The 18,592-nt window shown below is 39.5% G+C and overlaps 1 protein-coding gene across 1 annotated transcript; it reads left to right on the top strand.

Moving 5' to 3' along the window:
- Positions 1–2,034: 2,034 nt before the first annotated feature.
- LOC142175700 (uncharacterized) lies at positions 2,035–3,180 on the top strand. The gene is made up of 2 exons (XM_075242678.1): positions 2,035–2,193; positions 2,557–3,180. Exons 1-2 carry the CDS (start codon positions 2,035–2,037, stop codon positions 3,178–3,180), a joined length of 783 nt encoding a protein of 260 aa, XP_075098779.1.
- Positions 3,181–18,592: the final 15,412 nt, after the last annotated feature.

Raw genomic sequence — 18,592 nt, 5'->3', positions numbered from 1 at the left:
CGAAAGAAAGATGACGATGAGAGTAGGTGATCAAGTGGAGGTATTTAATGTGTACAAAGCACTCAGATTGCCAGCCCACTATGAAGAGCTATCCATGATTTCTGTAGTGGAAAGCAATGCTATGTCATTGGTGCCTTATATGGGCCCCATAGATCCTCTTGAACGAGCTTTGATTGGGAATGAAGAAGACATTGAAGATAAGATGATGGGCAAAATTTAACAAGTACTTGATACATCATGCAATTATGTCCATGGGTTTGGGAAGTTTGAGGAGTTGGGCAGGCCTGTTACTCTGACCCTTCCTAAGCCATCTATTGAGGAAGCTCCAAAGCTAGAATTAAAGCCCTTTCCAGCACATTTGCGCTATGCTTATTTGGGGAGCTCTGAAACATTTCTAGTAATTATCTCGTCCAGCCTGACTAATGTATAAGAAGAAAAATTACTCGGAGTACTTCGCGAGCATAAAAAGGCTATAGGGTGGACAATTACTGACATCAAAGGAATCAGTCCATCATTTTGCATGCATAAAATTTTTCTGGAAGATGGACACCGCCCCAGTGTTGAGCAGCAGAGGAGATTGAATCCTATCATGAAGAAAGTCGTGAAAAAGGAAGTATTTAAGTGGCTCGATGCAGGTATCATTTTTCCTATCTCTGATAGCAATTGGGTTAGCTCAGTTCAATGTGTGCCTAAAAAGGGAGGGATGACTGTGGTTGAGAATGAAAAAAATGATCTAATTCCTACTCGCACTGTGACAGGGTGGAGAGTTTGCATTGATTACAGAAGGCTCAACAAAGCAACCTGCAAGGACCACTTCCCACTTCCATTCATTGACCAAATATTGGACATATTGGCGGGGTATGATTATTATTGCTTCCTTGATGGTTATTCGGGGTACAACCAGATCGTCATATGCCCAGAGGATCAGGAAAAGACAACTTTTACTTGTCCTTATGGCACTTTCTCCTTCAAGCGAATGCCGTTTGGTCTTTGTAATGCACCAGCTACTTTTCAAAGATGTATGATGGCTATTTTCACCGATATGGTGGAAAAATTTGTGGAAATTTTTATGGATGATTTTTCAGTCTTTGGGTCTTCTTATGATGATTGTTTGAAGAATTTGAGCAAGGTGTTAGCCTGTTGTGAAGAAACAAATCTGGTATTGAATTGGGAAAAGTGCCATTTTATGGTGCAGGAAGGCATCGTGTTGGGTCACAAAGTGTCTAGGAGCGGCATTGAAGTTGATAAGGCGAAGGTGGATGCGATTGAAAAATTACCTCCACCCATTTCTGTGAAGGGTGTCCGGAGTTTCTTGGGACACGCAGGATTCTATCGATGCTTTATTAAAGATTTTTCTAAAATTGCTACTCCCTTGCGCAGGTTACTTGAAAAAGATGTGACTTTCAATTTTGACGACGCCTGCCTGAAAGCATTCAAAGAGCTCAAAACGAAGCTGGTGGTTGCCCCCATTATTGCCGCACCAGATTGGTCCTTACCATTTGAGCTTATGTGTGATGCAAATGACCATGCTATTGGGGCAATGCTAGGCCAGAGGAAGGACAAAATATTTTATTCCATCTACTATGCGAGTAAGACTCTTGATGACGTGCAACTGAATTACACCACCACTGAAAAAGAGTTGTCAGCTGTGGTGTGGGCCTTTGAGAAATTTCGGGCATACTTGGTGGGAACAAAAGTCATAGTCCATACCGATCATGTATCAATCGGGTATCTATTTACAAAGAAGGAATCTAAGGCTAGATTGATGCACTGGGTTTTGTTGTTGCAGGAATTTGGTGTGGAAATACGAGATCGAAAGGGCACAAAGAACCAATTAGCTGACCATCTATCAAGGCTGGAAAATCACGACCATGTGGAGGAGGGTGGCCAAATTAAAGAAGTATTTCCTGATGAGCAACTTTTTGCTATCACCCAAGACTATCCCCCATGGTACGCGGACTATGTGAATTATCTGGTGAGCAGGGTACTTCCACCTGAAATTGAATCTGAAGCTAGAAGAGGTTTCTACATGATATGAACTTCTACTATTGGGATGAGCCATATTTGTACAAGCAGTGTGCTAACCAAATGATGAGGAGATGCATACCTGAAAAGGAGGTCGAACTAGTGTTGTATGATTGTCATGCATCACCCTATGGGGGCCATCATGGAGGCGATAGAACAACTGCAAAGGTATTACAATTCAGTTAATTTTGGCCAACATTATTCAAGGACGCCCATGCATTTGTTAAGAAGTGTGACCAGTGTCAGAGAACAGAAACAATCACAAAGAGGCATAAGATGCCTTTGAAGAACATCCTCGAGGTCGAGATTTTTGATGTGTGGGGGATAGATTTTATGGGACCATTCCCATTGTCCAGAGGAAACAAGTACATTTTGCTAGAAGTTGACTACGTGTCAAAATGGGTAGAGTCGATCGCATTGCCAACGAATGATGCCATGGTGGTAGTCGCGTTTGTAAAAAAGAACATATTTTCGAGATTCGGGATTCCACGTGCTTTGATTAGTGATTAAGGGACACACTTTTGTAATCAGTTGTTGAATAACCTTCTAGATAAATATGGAGTCCGCCATAGAGTTGCGACGACATATCATCCTCAAACAAGTGGACAAGTTGAGGTGTCTAATAGAGAAATAAAGCAAATCTTAGAGAAGACGGTGAGTGTGAATAGAAAAGATTGGGCTGCAAAGTTAGATGATGCCTTGTGGGCATATAGAGCTGCACACAAAACTCCAATTGGGGCGTCGCCGTATATGTTAGTTTATGGGAAGGCATGTCGCTTGCATGTTGAACTTGAACACAAAGCATATTGGGCCATTAAGAAGTTAAATATGGACCTTGAAGCCGCGGGCAAGAAAAGACTCTTGCAATTGAATGAGTTAGATGAGTTCAGACTGCACTCCTATAAAGATGCTAAGCTTTACAAAGAAAAGACAAAAAGATGGCATGACAAGCATATCAAACTGCGTCACTTCGAGCCAGGCCAACAAGTATTATTGTTCAATTCTAGACTAAAGCTATTTTCTGGGAAGTTAAAATCGAGATGGTCAGGCCCGTTTGAGGTAGTGAGAGTCACTCCTTATGGTGCAATTGAGCTGCGAGCTTTGAATGGTGAAAGAAAGTTTTTGGTGAATGGACACAGAGTAAAGCATTATTAGGGAGGAATAATTGATCGTGAGAAGACCAAGGTTGCACTCGCTAATGAGTAAGCAAGATTCTGAGTCGTGTCGCGACGTTAAATCAGGCGCTTGTTGGGAGGCAACCCATCTTTACTGCTTTCGTTTATTTCTATTTTTTTTTCTTATGATTGTTGTAGTATTTGTTTTTGTTTTGTAGGATTATAAGCATAGGAGGCAAAGCCATTGGAAGAGTGCAAAATCGAGTTACATGGTGAGAACTAAGTGTGGGGTGCCACACAAAGGACCATGCTTGAGGGAAGTCTGAGTACCCGTGAACCGCTATTGCTTCGGCCTTTGGCCTTTCATGGAGTTTCTTGTCCACCCTCATTATTGTTTTGCTTTATTTGTGCATTGGGGACACTGCACTCTTTTAAGTGTGGGGTGAGAGAATTCTCTAAATAATTAGTAATAGGATGTTAGAAAAATGTTAACTTCTTATTTTTGTTTTAGTAGTTGTGTAGTATTTTAGTAGCTATGAAAAAAAAATGAAAAATCGGAAAAAAGTAGAAAAATTGGACTTCTCCTGACGATGGATCTCGTTCGACAGGTTTCTTGAGGGATTTAAGTTGAAAGAAAGAAAAGACAAAAAGATTTTCTTTTGTTGGGTAGTGTAATAATTCCCCCTTAGTTTTTCTTTGTGCCGCGGTTCTTTTTCAAGGGTTTTGTTTGAACCTGGTGTAGTTAGTTTTATTTTTTAGGAGTAGGAGCCACTGTGAGATGAATTAAATTGGAGCAATATCTCTTGACTTTGTTATGCCTTGAGAATAGTGAGTACTTTGGTTGTGACGCTTAGGCTCAGTTTTTGACTCTTGTATAAGTACCTTAAATTGCATGATCTTAAATTTGCTTAACTGCTTTGACTAGAGTGTCTTGATGAGTACGATCCTGAGTGAGTTATGTGCCATATGTGTGTGAGGTTTGTGTGTTATTCTGTGCATTGCATTTGATGTCTAGAACTTGCCCCGTGTATTTGCAAAACGAAATAGTAGCGTTGTTCAGTCTTGGAAGTGATATAAGCGTTTCTTTCTTGAGCCAAATATATATAGTTTACCAGCCTAATTGTTATGTATCGCAGTTAATCTTTTGAGCCTGTAATCCTATTTCTTTGGCAAGCACATCACAAGCCTTACCCATTTATTTGAATTAACCATCTATTTGAACCTTTTAACCTCTCATGAGCACTTGAATTGTTATGAACTTTGTAAAAGTTAAAGTGTGGGGTGGTTGGTTTGGCTTTTGAGTGGAACTAATGAAATAAGGAAAAAGGTGCACTGTTTTAAAAAAAATAATAAGAGCCACTTGAATTGAAAAAGAAAAGAAAAATATAGTTGTATTGTTGTGAAAAATATTCCTTAACAGTGGTGACTGTTGATGTAATTGTGCTTAAAGAAGTATGGAGTTATATACATTGATGTGAAGGTAGAGTTATGGTTTGACATAAGTGTGGGGTTTAAATGTTAAAGTGTGTGTATTAAAGTGCTTAGGGAGGTGTAGTCACTATTATATTCAAATGTATCCTATCCAACCCGCAGCCTACATTACAACCAATTAAAGTCCTACTTGATCCTAGACTGAATGAACTAGATTAATAGAGTAGTACACTACGGGCAAGCCTATGGTGCATATTTTATGGCATATGAATTTTATTTCTGAGAGTAAAGAATTCTTTCTATCTTGAGTTCCTAATTGTTCTTAAATTTTATTGTGTATGGAAAAACTCTCTTTTGTTATGTGAGGGCACTTGATTCATGAAGGAAAGGTAATGTCATTGACCTCTATGTTAGAGTAAGTGAGTGAATTGTGAATAATGCATGGTACTTGCGAGTCAAATTTTGAGGTGAAGATGTTACACTCTTGTACTTGGTCTATTTTAAAAATTCTTGGTGTGATGAGTTAGAAGAATTGTTTATAAAAGCTGTGTCTATATAAAGTGTAGTTTGATTGCTCGAGGACGAGCAATGTTTAAGTGTGGGGTAGTGATGTTTGGCTATAATTCCATATTTTTAGTGCATTACTTATCTTACATTTTGGGGCTTTAGTGCTAAACTATACTATATTTGTGCTTAATTGAGTTTATTTTATGTGTAGGTATGTTGAAGACGAAATTGGGAGCAAAGTAGAGATTTTATGTGTATTTTATACACTACAAGAACGGAGCTATGATTATTTGATTATTGAATATATAAGGAATAAAGTTTAACATTACAAAGGAAATCAAAACAAAGAAAGGAGAACAACTGAAAAAGAACCAAAAGCAAGAAACGAGAATGAGAAAAGAGTTTGAAAAGTTAGGCAGCAAAAATTGAATTGAAGCTAAGCAGTTGGGCGATGCGAGAATATTTGCTCGCTATAGAGCATGCAACACGAGGATTAAAGCTCGCTATGGAGCTGGCGACGGGCAGGCTAAAGCGAGGAGGAGCTCGCGTCAGAGGTTGCGGTGCACAGTGTGTAGCGAGGTGAAGCTCGCGTTTTGCCTCGCGAGGCGAGGCCCGTGGCAAGCGTGTTTCGGATTTTTAAAGCCTACTTTGTCTCCTATTTGGTTTTGGACTTGGTTATTTCGTCTAGGTCTCTTCCCTACACATATAAATAGTCATAAAATATCATATTTCAGGAGTTTGGCGACTGGAGGCAAGGACATCACGTGGTAACTTTTGGAGGAGAAAATCATAGAGTTCTTCATCCCTTTATCTTTTCCTTGTAATTTATTTATGCAAAATACTTGGATGATTGTTACTACGAACATGAGTGGCTAAAACCCATAATTCCGGGGTTATGATTTAGCCATGAATATTGTTGTTTTACGTTGACTTAACCTTGATTATAATTTACTAATATATGGTTGTTTCTTCAATTCTGTGATTGATTGCTTAATTGTCTGGCCATCAGTTAAGTTCTATTTACTATATATGCTATGCTTGAGAAAGCCATGTTTAGATTAGAGAAGAATTGAAGAGAGCATGATCTTAACTCTTGGGGGGTGGGGGGTGGAGGGGATTTGTGGTTAGGATAGGAATATACCTAGTCACCATGCTTAATTAAATATCATAATCTTAATGCGTTCTTAATAGATTGATTTCATAGGAATATAGGCATTAATCTATTTTGAATAGGTGAGTAGTACTTTGGGAGAAGGCTATGAGAGCAATTGTTCGATTAATTAGCAACCATGAGTGAATTTTATGAAAGGGAGAGTTAACTAGAATACAATAGGATTGGTGAATCGATCACAACCCTGGAATATTTGTCTCTACTGAATACACCACAATTATTTTGCTACTTGATTATTTAGTTACTCATTCGAATTATAGTTTAGTATAATCACATTCTTGAACTCGATTTTAGCTTGACTGAATAACAATCTTGGTGATTTTAGTGGGTAGTTGATAAAGTCTCCGTGGGTTCGACACTCGACTTATCATTTTATTACTTGTACAACTACGTATACTTGCATGTGCGTTTGGGAGCAACAAGAGGATTCCGAGTATATATTCATTGGTGGGTCATTTTGCACATACTTATTGGTAGTTTAATCGTTCTCTGAAAATCTAGTCTCGTTGACTTCTTTCCGGAAAAGGAGGGATTAAAAATCCAAAGAACATGTCTTATAACACTTTTTACTTTTGATTAAACAAAAAGGGAGGCAAAAGGGCAGTCCGGTTGTAATACCTCATATTAAATAAGGAATAGTTAAATAACTTGCAAAAAAAAGAAGAAAGAAAATAACAATAAAATAAAGAAGGAAGGCAATCAAGTAGGCCTTAGCCCATCTGCTTCAAAGGGACGAAGCCAGAAAAGGGTTTGAAAACAAAAAAATCCCTTTAGCCAACCACATCTCAAGCGGGAAAAGAAAGAAAATGTTTCTACTGTTTCTTAGCGCCGAATACCGTGTTTCACTTCGTCATCGGCATATATTCTTGAGCCTTAACAATAAACTCCAGGTAATTACATGCAGTTCTTTTTCTTTTGATACAATATTATTATATATTCATGATTCCTTATGGGACTGAGTAGAGAAGATATTGGGATTGGATTTGTAAGGTCCCATAAAGAGTTTAACCAAAATACTTGGGGTTTCATGGTGCCAAGATAGATTCTTGCGTTACTATAGATTCAGACTTTTTGGATTGAACAGTACCCTACGGACTGAGAGGAAAATGTTTCGCAGAAGAACGTATTTCTGCGGCCCATTATGCGGCCGCATAATCACTCTACGGACCGCATAATGGCCGCAAAGTGAAGCAGTAAGTTTGGCCAACTTGAGGTCAGTTTTGCGGTCGATTATGCGACCGCATAATCGATATGTGGATCGCATCTCAATCGCATAATTTCTCTTGAGTTTTTGCGGAGGGAGTTCTGCGGTGCATTATACGACGGTAGAATGAGTATGCGGACCGCATACTGGTCACATACCTGGGCCGTAAGTCCAGGCCCTGAGGGCCATTTCTGCGGTCACTTTGTGGACCGCATAACCATTATGCGGTCGCATATGCGACCGCAGACCTGTATCGGGACACCATTTTTTTTAATTTAAAACCCGACCCCCATTCCGTTAAAACACCCATTTAGTCCATTTTGAAGCTCATTTCTTATATTTCTAGTGTGTGAGAGAGAGGGTTTCAGAGGGAGGGCCTAATTTTCATCAATTGATCTTCAACCATCACTCAAGGCTTGGAAATACTCAAGTAGAGCACCAAATTCTTGATCCAAAAAGGTAAGATTTCATCACCCCAACTCTTAATTTCAAACATAGCTATAATGGGGTACTAGGGCAATACTTCATGGGTATGAGAGTGGTTCATCTTGCATGCATGTGATAAAGAGTGTGGGAAAAATGAAGAGTGAACTAGAACTATGAATATTTTCCTAATTTTGGGTTCAATTTGTATATTGCTAAAATAGATTGAGGTTGCTAAAGGTTCCGGATAATTGTAGACTCTAAAGAAGCGCAATTGAGGTATGTGTGGCTAACTCTTTTCTTCCTAGAATCGAACTCTTGGTGTCCGAATAATTGGTGTAAGTTTCGACTTGATCTTACTAGAATTGTTTGCCTTAATGTGTTGGGTTGAAAGATTCATGTTCCCTAATTATTTTAGATATTTACCATGGCATCATGCTATTTGAGAACGTAACTATGATTTTTCCAAGCTCCTTCCCTTATGTGTTCAATGCCTTATGTGATGGTGCTTATCGACATGAATGATGACGTTATTTGAACCAATAAAAAGGGATAAGAGTGACTATTATATGGAGCGATAAAGGTGGCTATAGGAGCGATAATGGTGGTTATTGATATTGTCAGGGCTGAGGGATAAGGGTGGCTATAGGAGAGATAAGGGTGGATATTATCAGGGATGATATGTGATGATGTGGGGTTATTGTGTTGGTAAGTTTTATGTGATGTTGTGATTTTCCTTGTGTTTATTTTTATATCTTGTGCAATTTGTCTTGTTGTTGGTAAATTGATAATAGTCTGATCTATTCTGAAACTAGGAGCCAGTTGCTATTGCAAGGCTGATTATGTTATATGGGATTGGGTTGCACGCCGCAACAGATATGAAATGTGGGCACGAGGTGCCGTGAGTAAAACATGATGATATTGGCACGTGAATTATCAGTGCAGTTATGATATGAAATGTGGGCACGAGGTGCTATGAGTAAATGATGATGATATTGTGTCACGACCCAAAATCCAACTAGTCGTGATGGCACCTAACCCAACCCGCTAGGTAAGCCAACTTTCAACTATCCAATTTCAATAACAATTATTAAGGTAATTTAAGTAAATAAAGATCTTAATCTTATACATTCCCCAAGAACTAGTAGTACAAATCATGAGCTTCTAAGAATAGAGTATACAAAGCCGGTATGAAGTAAATACATCTTCTGTTTGAGTATACAAGCACGCAATGTGCAGAAGCACGCAATGTGCAGAAGTGTAGTATCAACACAACCGACCCCATGTACTGAGTAAGTAACAAACCTAACCTTAGGTTGAAAGTAGTGACGAGCTTTTACCAAGGTCGGGTCCAAAACCAATAGTCCACAACAACGTAAGGCAAATAATACAAGAAGTAACTCAGATATAAAATGCTCAGCTAAATCATGACTTAAAAAAATAGTTCTTCCTTTCAAGTACATCAGTGAAAACCCAAATCGTTTACCGAAGTTGCCAAAAATATGAATAAGTTTGAAAACAATAATATTCCCAAAATTCTTTCAATAATAAATGAGATGTTTCATTTTCTTTCCAGATAACTCGTGTAAAACAAATGCATCACTATGCCCATCTGTCAACATGTTTGAAAAATCATGAATGATATGATATTGTACAACATAAGGAAAAATACATCTCTATGTCTGTATGTCAAATGTGCATGTCAATGCGATGCAACTCAGTGATAAAATCATATGCATACTCTCAGAGTATCATTTCACTCAGTCCTCCCAATCAATTAATCCTCCCAGTCACTCAGTCCTCACAGTCACTCAATCCTCCCAATCACTCGGCACTCGCGCTCGGCACTCGTACTCAGTAGGTACCTACGCTCACTGGGGGTGTGTACAGACTCCGGAGGGGCTCCTTCAACCCAAGTGCTATAATCTGCACGAACAACTCACGTGCTATAGTATAAATATCTGTATCCGCACGGATAACTCACGTACTATCATAAAGCCTATAAGGCCTACTGCAGGCGGGCAACCCCGATCCACATAATAGTAATAATATATATAAAGCCAACATGGCCTGCTGCAGCGTGCAGCTCGATCCCAAAAATATCCTCACAGTTAGGCCCTCAGCCTCCCTCAGTCATCAATCTCTCTACTCTCTCTCTCATGGGCTCACACTGTCATGAAAATAGCCCGAAAATGATGATATGATGTATCAATAAATAACAACAGAGACTGGGATATGATATGTAATGAGATAAATATGACTGAGTATAAATCTTCAATTCAAAACAAATAATTCACAGCAATATGACCTCTGTGGGTCTCAATAATACTGGCACATAGCCTCAACATGATTGTTAATATGATTCTCAGCTCAAATTCCTTTAACATATGACAATACAAGGAAAATGCCAAGATTAGTTTAGTATAAAATTCCACGGAATCAAGTACGTCATAATTTCAACGGTGCACGCCCACACGCCTGTCACCTATCATGTGCGTCACCTTCTACCAAATCACATAACATGTATATTCAGGGTTCATACCCTCAGCTCCAAGTTTAGAAGTGTTACTTACCTCGAACAAGCCAAATCCAATATCGAGCAGGCTAAGCAATGCTCCAGAAATTCCATTCTGCACGTATCAACTTTCAAACGACTCGAATCTAGTCACAATTAATTTGATTCAGCCCACAAAAATTATAGGAATTAATTCTATATCAAAATACTAATATTTTCCAAAAATCCAAAATTACGCCCCAAAAATCACCCGTAGGGCCCACGTCTAGGAATCCGACAAAACTCACAAAATACGACAACACATCCAATTACAAGTTCAACCATACTAATTTCACTCAAATCCGACTCCGAATCGGTATTCAAAACTCGAAAAATTCGTTTTGTGACATTATAGAAATTTCCTTCGATTTCTCTTGAAGATTCTTTAATCTTACACCAAAAATGAATATTAATTCATGAAATATAATCATAAGGGAGTCAAGAACGCTTACCCCAAGTTGTGTGGAAACATTTCTCTCCAAAATCGCCCAAACCGAACTCCAAAATCCGAAAATGTGTGAAAATCACAAAACCCCGAATTTAAGCTTCTGCCCCAGCGATTTCCGCATCTGCGAACAAGGGGTCGCACCTGCGACCCTCGCTTCTGCGGACAATTGTCGTACCTACGCTGCCCGGCTCGCTATTTTCCGCTTCTGCGCCTACCCCTTCGCACCCGCGGCCTCGCAGATGCGGGCAAAATTCCCGCACCTGCGAGCACTGCCCAGCTCCGCTCTTGGCCGCTTCTGCGATTGGTTACACGCACATGCGGCCTCGCAACTGCGGTCAGACCTCCACAGGTGCGAAAATATCAGAAGCAAAATTTCCAGCAGTGGTGTTAAGTCCGAATTTGATCCGTTAACCATCTGAAACTCACCCGAGGCCCCAGGTACCTCAACCAATTATACCAACAAGTCTTATATCTCAATACAAACTTAGTCAAATCCTCAAACCACCTCGATAAACATCAAAAACACGAATTACACATGGATTCAAGCCTAATGAACTTCGAAATTTCCAAATTCTACAAACGACACTGAAACCTATCAAATCACGTCTGATTGACCTCAAATTTTGCACACAAGTCACATTTCATATTACGGACCTATTCAAATTTCCAAAATCGGATTTCGACCTTGATATCAAAAAGTCAACCCCTCAGTCAAACTTCCAAAAAAATTAACTTTTGCCATTTCAAGCCTAATTCCACTACGGACCTCCTGACACGCTCCTAAGTCCAAAATCACCATACAGAGCTACTGGAATCATCAGAATTTGAATCCGAGGTCGTTTACACATGGATCAACATCCGGTCGACTTTTCCAACTTTAGCTTTCTATTTAAGAGACTAAATGTCTCATTTCACTCTAAATTCTCTCCGGACCCGAACTAACTAACCCGATAAGTCATACAATAGCTATAAAGCACAAATGGAGCAGTACATGGGGGAACGGGACTGAAATGCTCAAAATGACCGGTCGGGTCGTTACATTCTCCACCACATAAACATATGCTCGTCCTCGAACGTGCCAAGAGCTGTTTCCAAGCCATCAAGTCACTATTCCATATTACCACGCACGTACCGGGGGTGATCCCACGTCATCTATTCCATATAGGCCTGACAACGCAACAAACTGAGAATTCATTGATTTAACATTAGACCAAAAACCTTGGAATTCAATTCCCAACCTTCAGAATTTCTTTTCATGACACGAATCTCACAGTTACACACCGTATAAGTCCGAACAAGCTGCATCGAGCTATAACTATAACCACGGATATAATCACCGAGCATATTACACAACTCGAATGTTCGTAGCACCATTCCTGATCACAATAACTACTTCAAACCAACCAAGTACTAGTATTAAACCCCATATAGAACAAAACCTCATCCCAACACCTTTGTACACTGTTGATAATAAAAGAAACATGCAGAATCTTGTAACCCCTTATCAGATCAATAAGTCATGGAGCTCTCTCGCCCCAACCAGAACCATAATCACTTTCTAAGCCGAATTTCAATATTATCCTCCCGAATATATCATTTCAACCCTGATCATACTCATTATAGGTCCAATGACCTTATATTATTAAACACAACTATCCCACAGAGATGCCACACAAAAATAATTCAGAGCCACAAACCGTGCCATCCGTGTGCCAATACGCAACAATTCAAATGTACTAAGTCATGAGAAATGACTCAAATGAGAGGACTGGCCCGCAAGATTAACAAATACTGCCACAAAGAAATGCTGGAAATCCATCACACACCGTAGAACCATCACACAATTCTAACACAAGGTACATACCTTTACATAACTCCGCTGCAATGCGTGACCCCATCCAAATGCCGGTCCATATTATATACTTCGAGTCACCCTGCTCAAAATCAATAACCACGGAGAGGCAAATGACACAATGCCACACAAAACCTGAAAGAACATAGCCAACATGAAATCAATCATGCAATACCCACCTACTCATATCGCTCAAATTCCGCCTTAAGGCCCCCAATAGAACCGCACCATGGGTGCATAACCAATGAATCACAACTCCTCGTAGCATAAAAGAGTAACTCACAGATCATTTCAGAACATGAATAATCTCAACATCAACCGAATGGCACATCCCTCAACAATAGCAGTACGGATCTAACAAATCCGACTCGGTGTAGAATACACATCCTAATTGGGCCTACCAATGGACCCCCAAATCAGCTCTGGTTACCCACAAATAGATAAATAACCCTCCAAAAATCCACAATAACTGAAATCATAATACATACTATTATCTGGCTGGCTTCGGCCACTACTTCACAGTCCATAACCATGAAACAATATGCTCCTGAAAACTCCTAGTCTTCAAATAAAAAAAATCCATAGAACACACGAATCACCATTTCTGATCCAATCTCCACCGCCCGAATGACTATCACGTCCTTAATGCAAGATCATCCCACTCGGAATATTTCCATAATTCTTTCGTGCCGCATAGAAATATTTGAATATCAGCAGTTTATCAACCAGGTGTGTATCGCAATATCAATGACATCGAAACACAATGCACTTTTTGAAATGCGCACCCTTCTCAGGAATTACCGAGCAGTTATAACATTCGTCTAAATATCTGAAGTTGACCATGTTGTCAAAAATTCGGGACCTTCCCTTCAAGACTGAACTGCCACCTCGTCTTCCCTTCAAGACTGAACTGTCACCTCGTATATGTAGATTTTAATCCCGCACAACACACCGCATCTATCATGCCATCATGTGACAAGCACAAGAATCTCGTTATCAACTTTGAGTCACCAACAATTTACATACTCTATTAGTTAGAAACCTTTCTCTTACTTCTTTCCAGGAGGAAATCACAATACACAACACATTCCCCACACCGGTAGAAAAGTATCCGGCTCAAACTATGGTAGAAACCATCAAGGATACTTTGGAATCCATTTGCACATAATCAAGCCATCAGAACTGAATATCTCTAACTCAATCAAGCCACGCAGGTCACCAAATCCAAGAATATTGCCACCAAAACATCTGCAAAGTCTTACCTTATCGTAATTACCCAAAGGACCGATCCTACCATTACCATACTGGTCCAATCTACTACCTAGTTGTCCTATTTCTCCGAGTCCCTTCCGAATTTATCTTCAGATTGATACTTCTCCTTTCTAAAACACCACGATCTTTAACCACAACTCACTATAAGACACCCTAACATAAAACCACACCGCCCTAAGGCCCATAAGTCAATATATTCTTCTTAAGTACCCCAAAAGCACCACAAACGAGACATCCACTCTGAAAGACCTTATGTAAATTTAAAATTGTTCCTCTTCCCTTTTTTATACTGAAATGTAGAGTCCATAGTCATACAGAATTACCGCAAATCTTGACACCATCTAATGTAAATAACTGATTCTAGCGATATACGAATCCGATTTTTTTTTTCAATTGCCACTTATACATTTTTGAATCCATTAGCACCTCCTCGAGAGTCACTCATTTTGCTCGAATCTGAAAATTACACCGCCCAAACGGGTTGAAAGACACGTGCCCCATTAGCAAACCACTACTCAAAGAAGTAACCCTACCTTAATACCAACGATCAAATTTATACTCTGTGCACTACATCCTTCAGAAGTAACAACGCACTCATCCCATGATTTTCCTATACTCTTAAAGTGCCATAACCCGTATCCAGAAATTCCCTTACTCGAGTCATTCTCGAACTCCACCTCTGCAAGTCATCACTAGTTCCCAAGTATACCTCAGGCCAAAACAAAAATTTGACACATAACCATGAATTGAATTGTCAATAGTAGACTCCCCACTTGGCTCAAAGCCATAAATTTAAACACTCGATAACTCACAATATCCATACTCTATTACTGTCATAATACTGCAATCAGTTCAACGAAAATTCTTCTCAAGCTCGTACAACGCCAACCATAGAATACCTCAGTTATCCGCTAAGCTCGCATTTATTCTCTTGACAGTCAAGTCAACTTTCTCAACCAAATTCCAATTCAAATCTCAACACATACGCCCCACTGGCAGAAAAGAAACCATCCACTCACATTATAAGGAACATACCCACGTAGATTACTCCGCAGGGGATAAACCACCTGCTTAGCCTCAAATTGGTATCTTGTTATACCCTTTTGCAGTTACAATTTCTATGCAATCACTTAGTCTATATGAGTCCAAACTCATTAACCATACATGGGAATTTAATTTGTCCCAAAATTTAACAACATGAAAGATCCTTCAAAATATTCACACTCGAAACTGTACGTCACATCAAAATAAAAATCAAGCACCCAATGGCCTTTCCTTTACATTTCAAGAAAACACTTCTCATTATATTCAAATCGTCATAACACATCCCGTAGTTACATCATACTCATCACAAATCCATTCCACCGCTCATCAAGAAACAAATTCCACTCGTATGGACATTACCCGACATATGAGTCCAAATGTACAAGTTACAACTGAAGTTACCGAACTTAAGCTATGGTCTAACCATGGCCTCAAGTCCTTCAGACTAGCCCATCACCAAAACACATAATACACATCTCGAACCTCGTTCATAGAATCACAAGCCGGCGATGCACAGCTAATACCGAGCGTTCATGTACGCATACGAATACATGGAAGGAATTCAAAGAGTTATGTCTCAAGCTGAATCAATTCTGCACGATAAGAAGCGAAAGATGGGAAGTATATATCCCAAATGCCCTGTAGCCTCTCGAAGATAGGTATGGTCGTCATCATACTGATCCGCAAGGCTCTACTAGACACTTGCTCATGACATGTAGAACCTATGAACCTAGAGCTTTGATACCACCTTGTCACGACCCAAAATCCAACTAGTCGTGATGGCACCTAACCCAACCCGCTAGGTAAGCCAACTTTCAACTATCCAGTTCCAATAATAATTATTAAAGGAATTTAAGTAAATAAAGATCTTAATCTTATACATTCCTCAAGAACTAGTAGTACAAATCATGAGCTTCTAAGAATAGAGTATACAAAGCTGGTATGAAGTAAATACATCTTCTGTTTGAAAAGTACATAAACAGAGATTTTATAAATCTAAGGCTACCATGAACAAGAGACAGCTACAATAGGAATGCAGGTACATCTTCAAATCCGGCAACCATCGAGCACAGTAACAACAGCAGCCAACATCTACACGCAATGTGCAGAAATATAGTGTCAGCACAACCGACCCCATGTACTGAGTAAGTAATAAACCTAACCTTAGGTTGAAAGCAGTGACGAGCTTTTACATGGGTCGGGTCCAAAACCAATAGTCCACAACAACGTAAGGCAAATAATATAAGAAGTAACTCAGAGATAAAATGCTCAGCTAAATCATGACTTCAAAAAAATAGTTCTTCCTTTCAAGTACATCAGTGAAAACCCAAATCGTTTACCGAAGTTGCCAAAAATATGAATAGGTTTGAAAACAATAATTTTCCCAAAATCCTTTCAATAATAAATGAGATGTTTCATTTTCTTTCCAGATAACTCGTGTAAAACAAATGCATCACTATACCCATCTGTCAACATGTGTGAGAAATCATGAATGATGTGATACTGTACAGCATGAGAAAAAATACATCTTTATGCCTGTATGTCAAATGTGCTGCACAGACAACTCACGTGCTGCACAGACAAATCACGTACTATAGTAACAATATATATATCCGCACGGACAATTCACGTGCTATAATAAAGCCTATAAGGCCTGCTGCAGGTGGGCCGCCCCGATCCACATAATAGTAATAATATATATAAAGCCAACATGGCCTGCTTTGATGTGCAGCTCGATCCCAAAAATATCCTCACAGTCAGGCACTCGGCCTCTTTCAGTCATCAATCTCTCCTCTCTCTCTCTCTCATAGGCTTACAATGTCATGAAAATACCCCGAAAATGATGATATGATGTATCAATAAATAATAACAGAGACTCGGATATGATATGTAATGAGATGAATACGACTGAGTATAAATCTTCAATTTAAAACAAATAATTCACAATAATATGACCTCTGTGGGTCCCAATAATACTGGCACATAGCCTCAACATGAATTTTAATATGATTCTCAGCTCAAATTCCTTTAACATATGACAATACAAGGAAAATGCCAAGATTAGTTTACTATAAAATTCCACGGAATCAATTACGTCATAATTTCAACGGTGCATGCCCACACGCCCGTCACCTAGCATTTGCGTCACCTCCAACCAAATCACATAACATGTATATTCAGGGTTCATACCTTCGGCTCCAAGTTTAGAAGTGTTACTTACCTCGAACAAGCCAAATCCAATATCGAATCTAGTCACAATTAATTTGATTCAGCCCACAAAAATTATAGGAATCAATTCTATATCAAAATACTAATATTTTCTAAAAATCTGAAATTATGCCCCAAAAATCACCCGTGGGGCCCACATCTCGGAATTCGACGAAACTCACAAAATACGACAACCCATCCAATTACAAGTTCAACCATACTAATTTCACTAAAATCCGACTCTGAATCGGTATTCAAAACTCGAAAAATTCGTTTTGTGACATTATAGAAATTTTCTTTGATTTCTCTTGAAGATTCGATAATCTTACACCAAAAATGAAGACTAATTCATGAAATATAATCACAAGGGAGTCAAGAACACTTACCCCAAGTTGTGTGGAAACATTCCTCTCCAAAATCGTCCAAACCGAGCTCCAAAATTCGAAAATGGGTGAAAATCACGAAACCCCGAATTTAAGCTTCTGCCCCAGCGATTTTCGCATCTGCGAACAATTGTCCGCACCTGCGACCCTCGCTTCTGCGGACAATTGTCGCACTTACGTTGCCCGGCTTGCTATTTTCCTCTTCTGAGCCCACCCCTTCGCACCTGCGGCCTCGCAGATGCGGGCAAAATTCTCGCACCTGCGAGCACTGCCCAGCTCCACCCTTGGCCGCTTCTTCTATTGGTTACGCGCATATGCGGCCTCACACCTGCGGTCAGACCTCCGCAGGTGTGAAAATACCGAAGCAAAATTTCCAGTAGTGGTTTTAAGTCCGAATTTGATCCGTTAACCATCCGAAACTCACCCGAGGCCCCCAGGACCTCAACCAATTATACCAATAGGTCTTATATCTCAATACGAATTTAGTCGAATCCTCAAACCACCTCGAGCAACATCAAAAACACAAATTACACAAGGATTCAAACCTAATGAACTTTGAAATTTTCAAATTCTACAAACGACGCCGAAACCTATCAAATCACGTCCGATTGACCTCAAATTTTGCACACAAGTCACATTTCACATTACAAACCTATTCAGATTTCCAAAATCAGATTTCGACCCCGATATCAAAAAGTCAACCCCTCGGTCAAACTTTTCAAAAATTTAACTTTCGCCATTTCAAGCCTAATTCCACTACGGACCTCCAAAAAATTTTCCGGACATGCTCCTAAGTCCAAAATCACCATACGGAGCTATTGGAATCATCAGAATTCAAATCTGAGGTCATTTACACATAGATCAACATCCAGTCGACTTTTCCAACTTAAGCTTTCCATTTAAGAGACTAAGTGTCTCATTTCACTCTAAATTCTCTCCGGACCTGAACTAACTA

Source organism: Nicotiana tabacum, chromosome 22 (genome assembly GCF_000715075.1).
Source record: "Nicotiana tabacum cultivar K326 chromosome 22, ASM71507v2, whole genome shotgun sequence".
NCBI classification, from domain to species: Eukaryota; Viridiplantae; Streptophyta; class Magnoliopsida; order Solanales; family Solanaceae; genus Nicotiana; species Nicotiana tabacum.
This window is presented reverse-complemented; position numbering and strand designations above follow the sequence as displayed.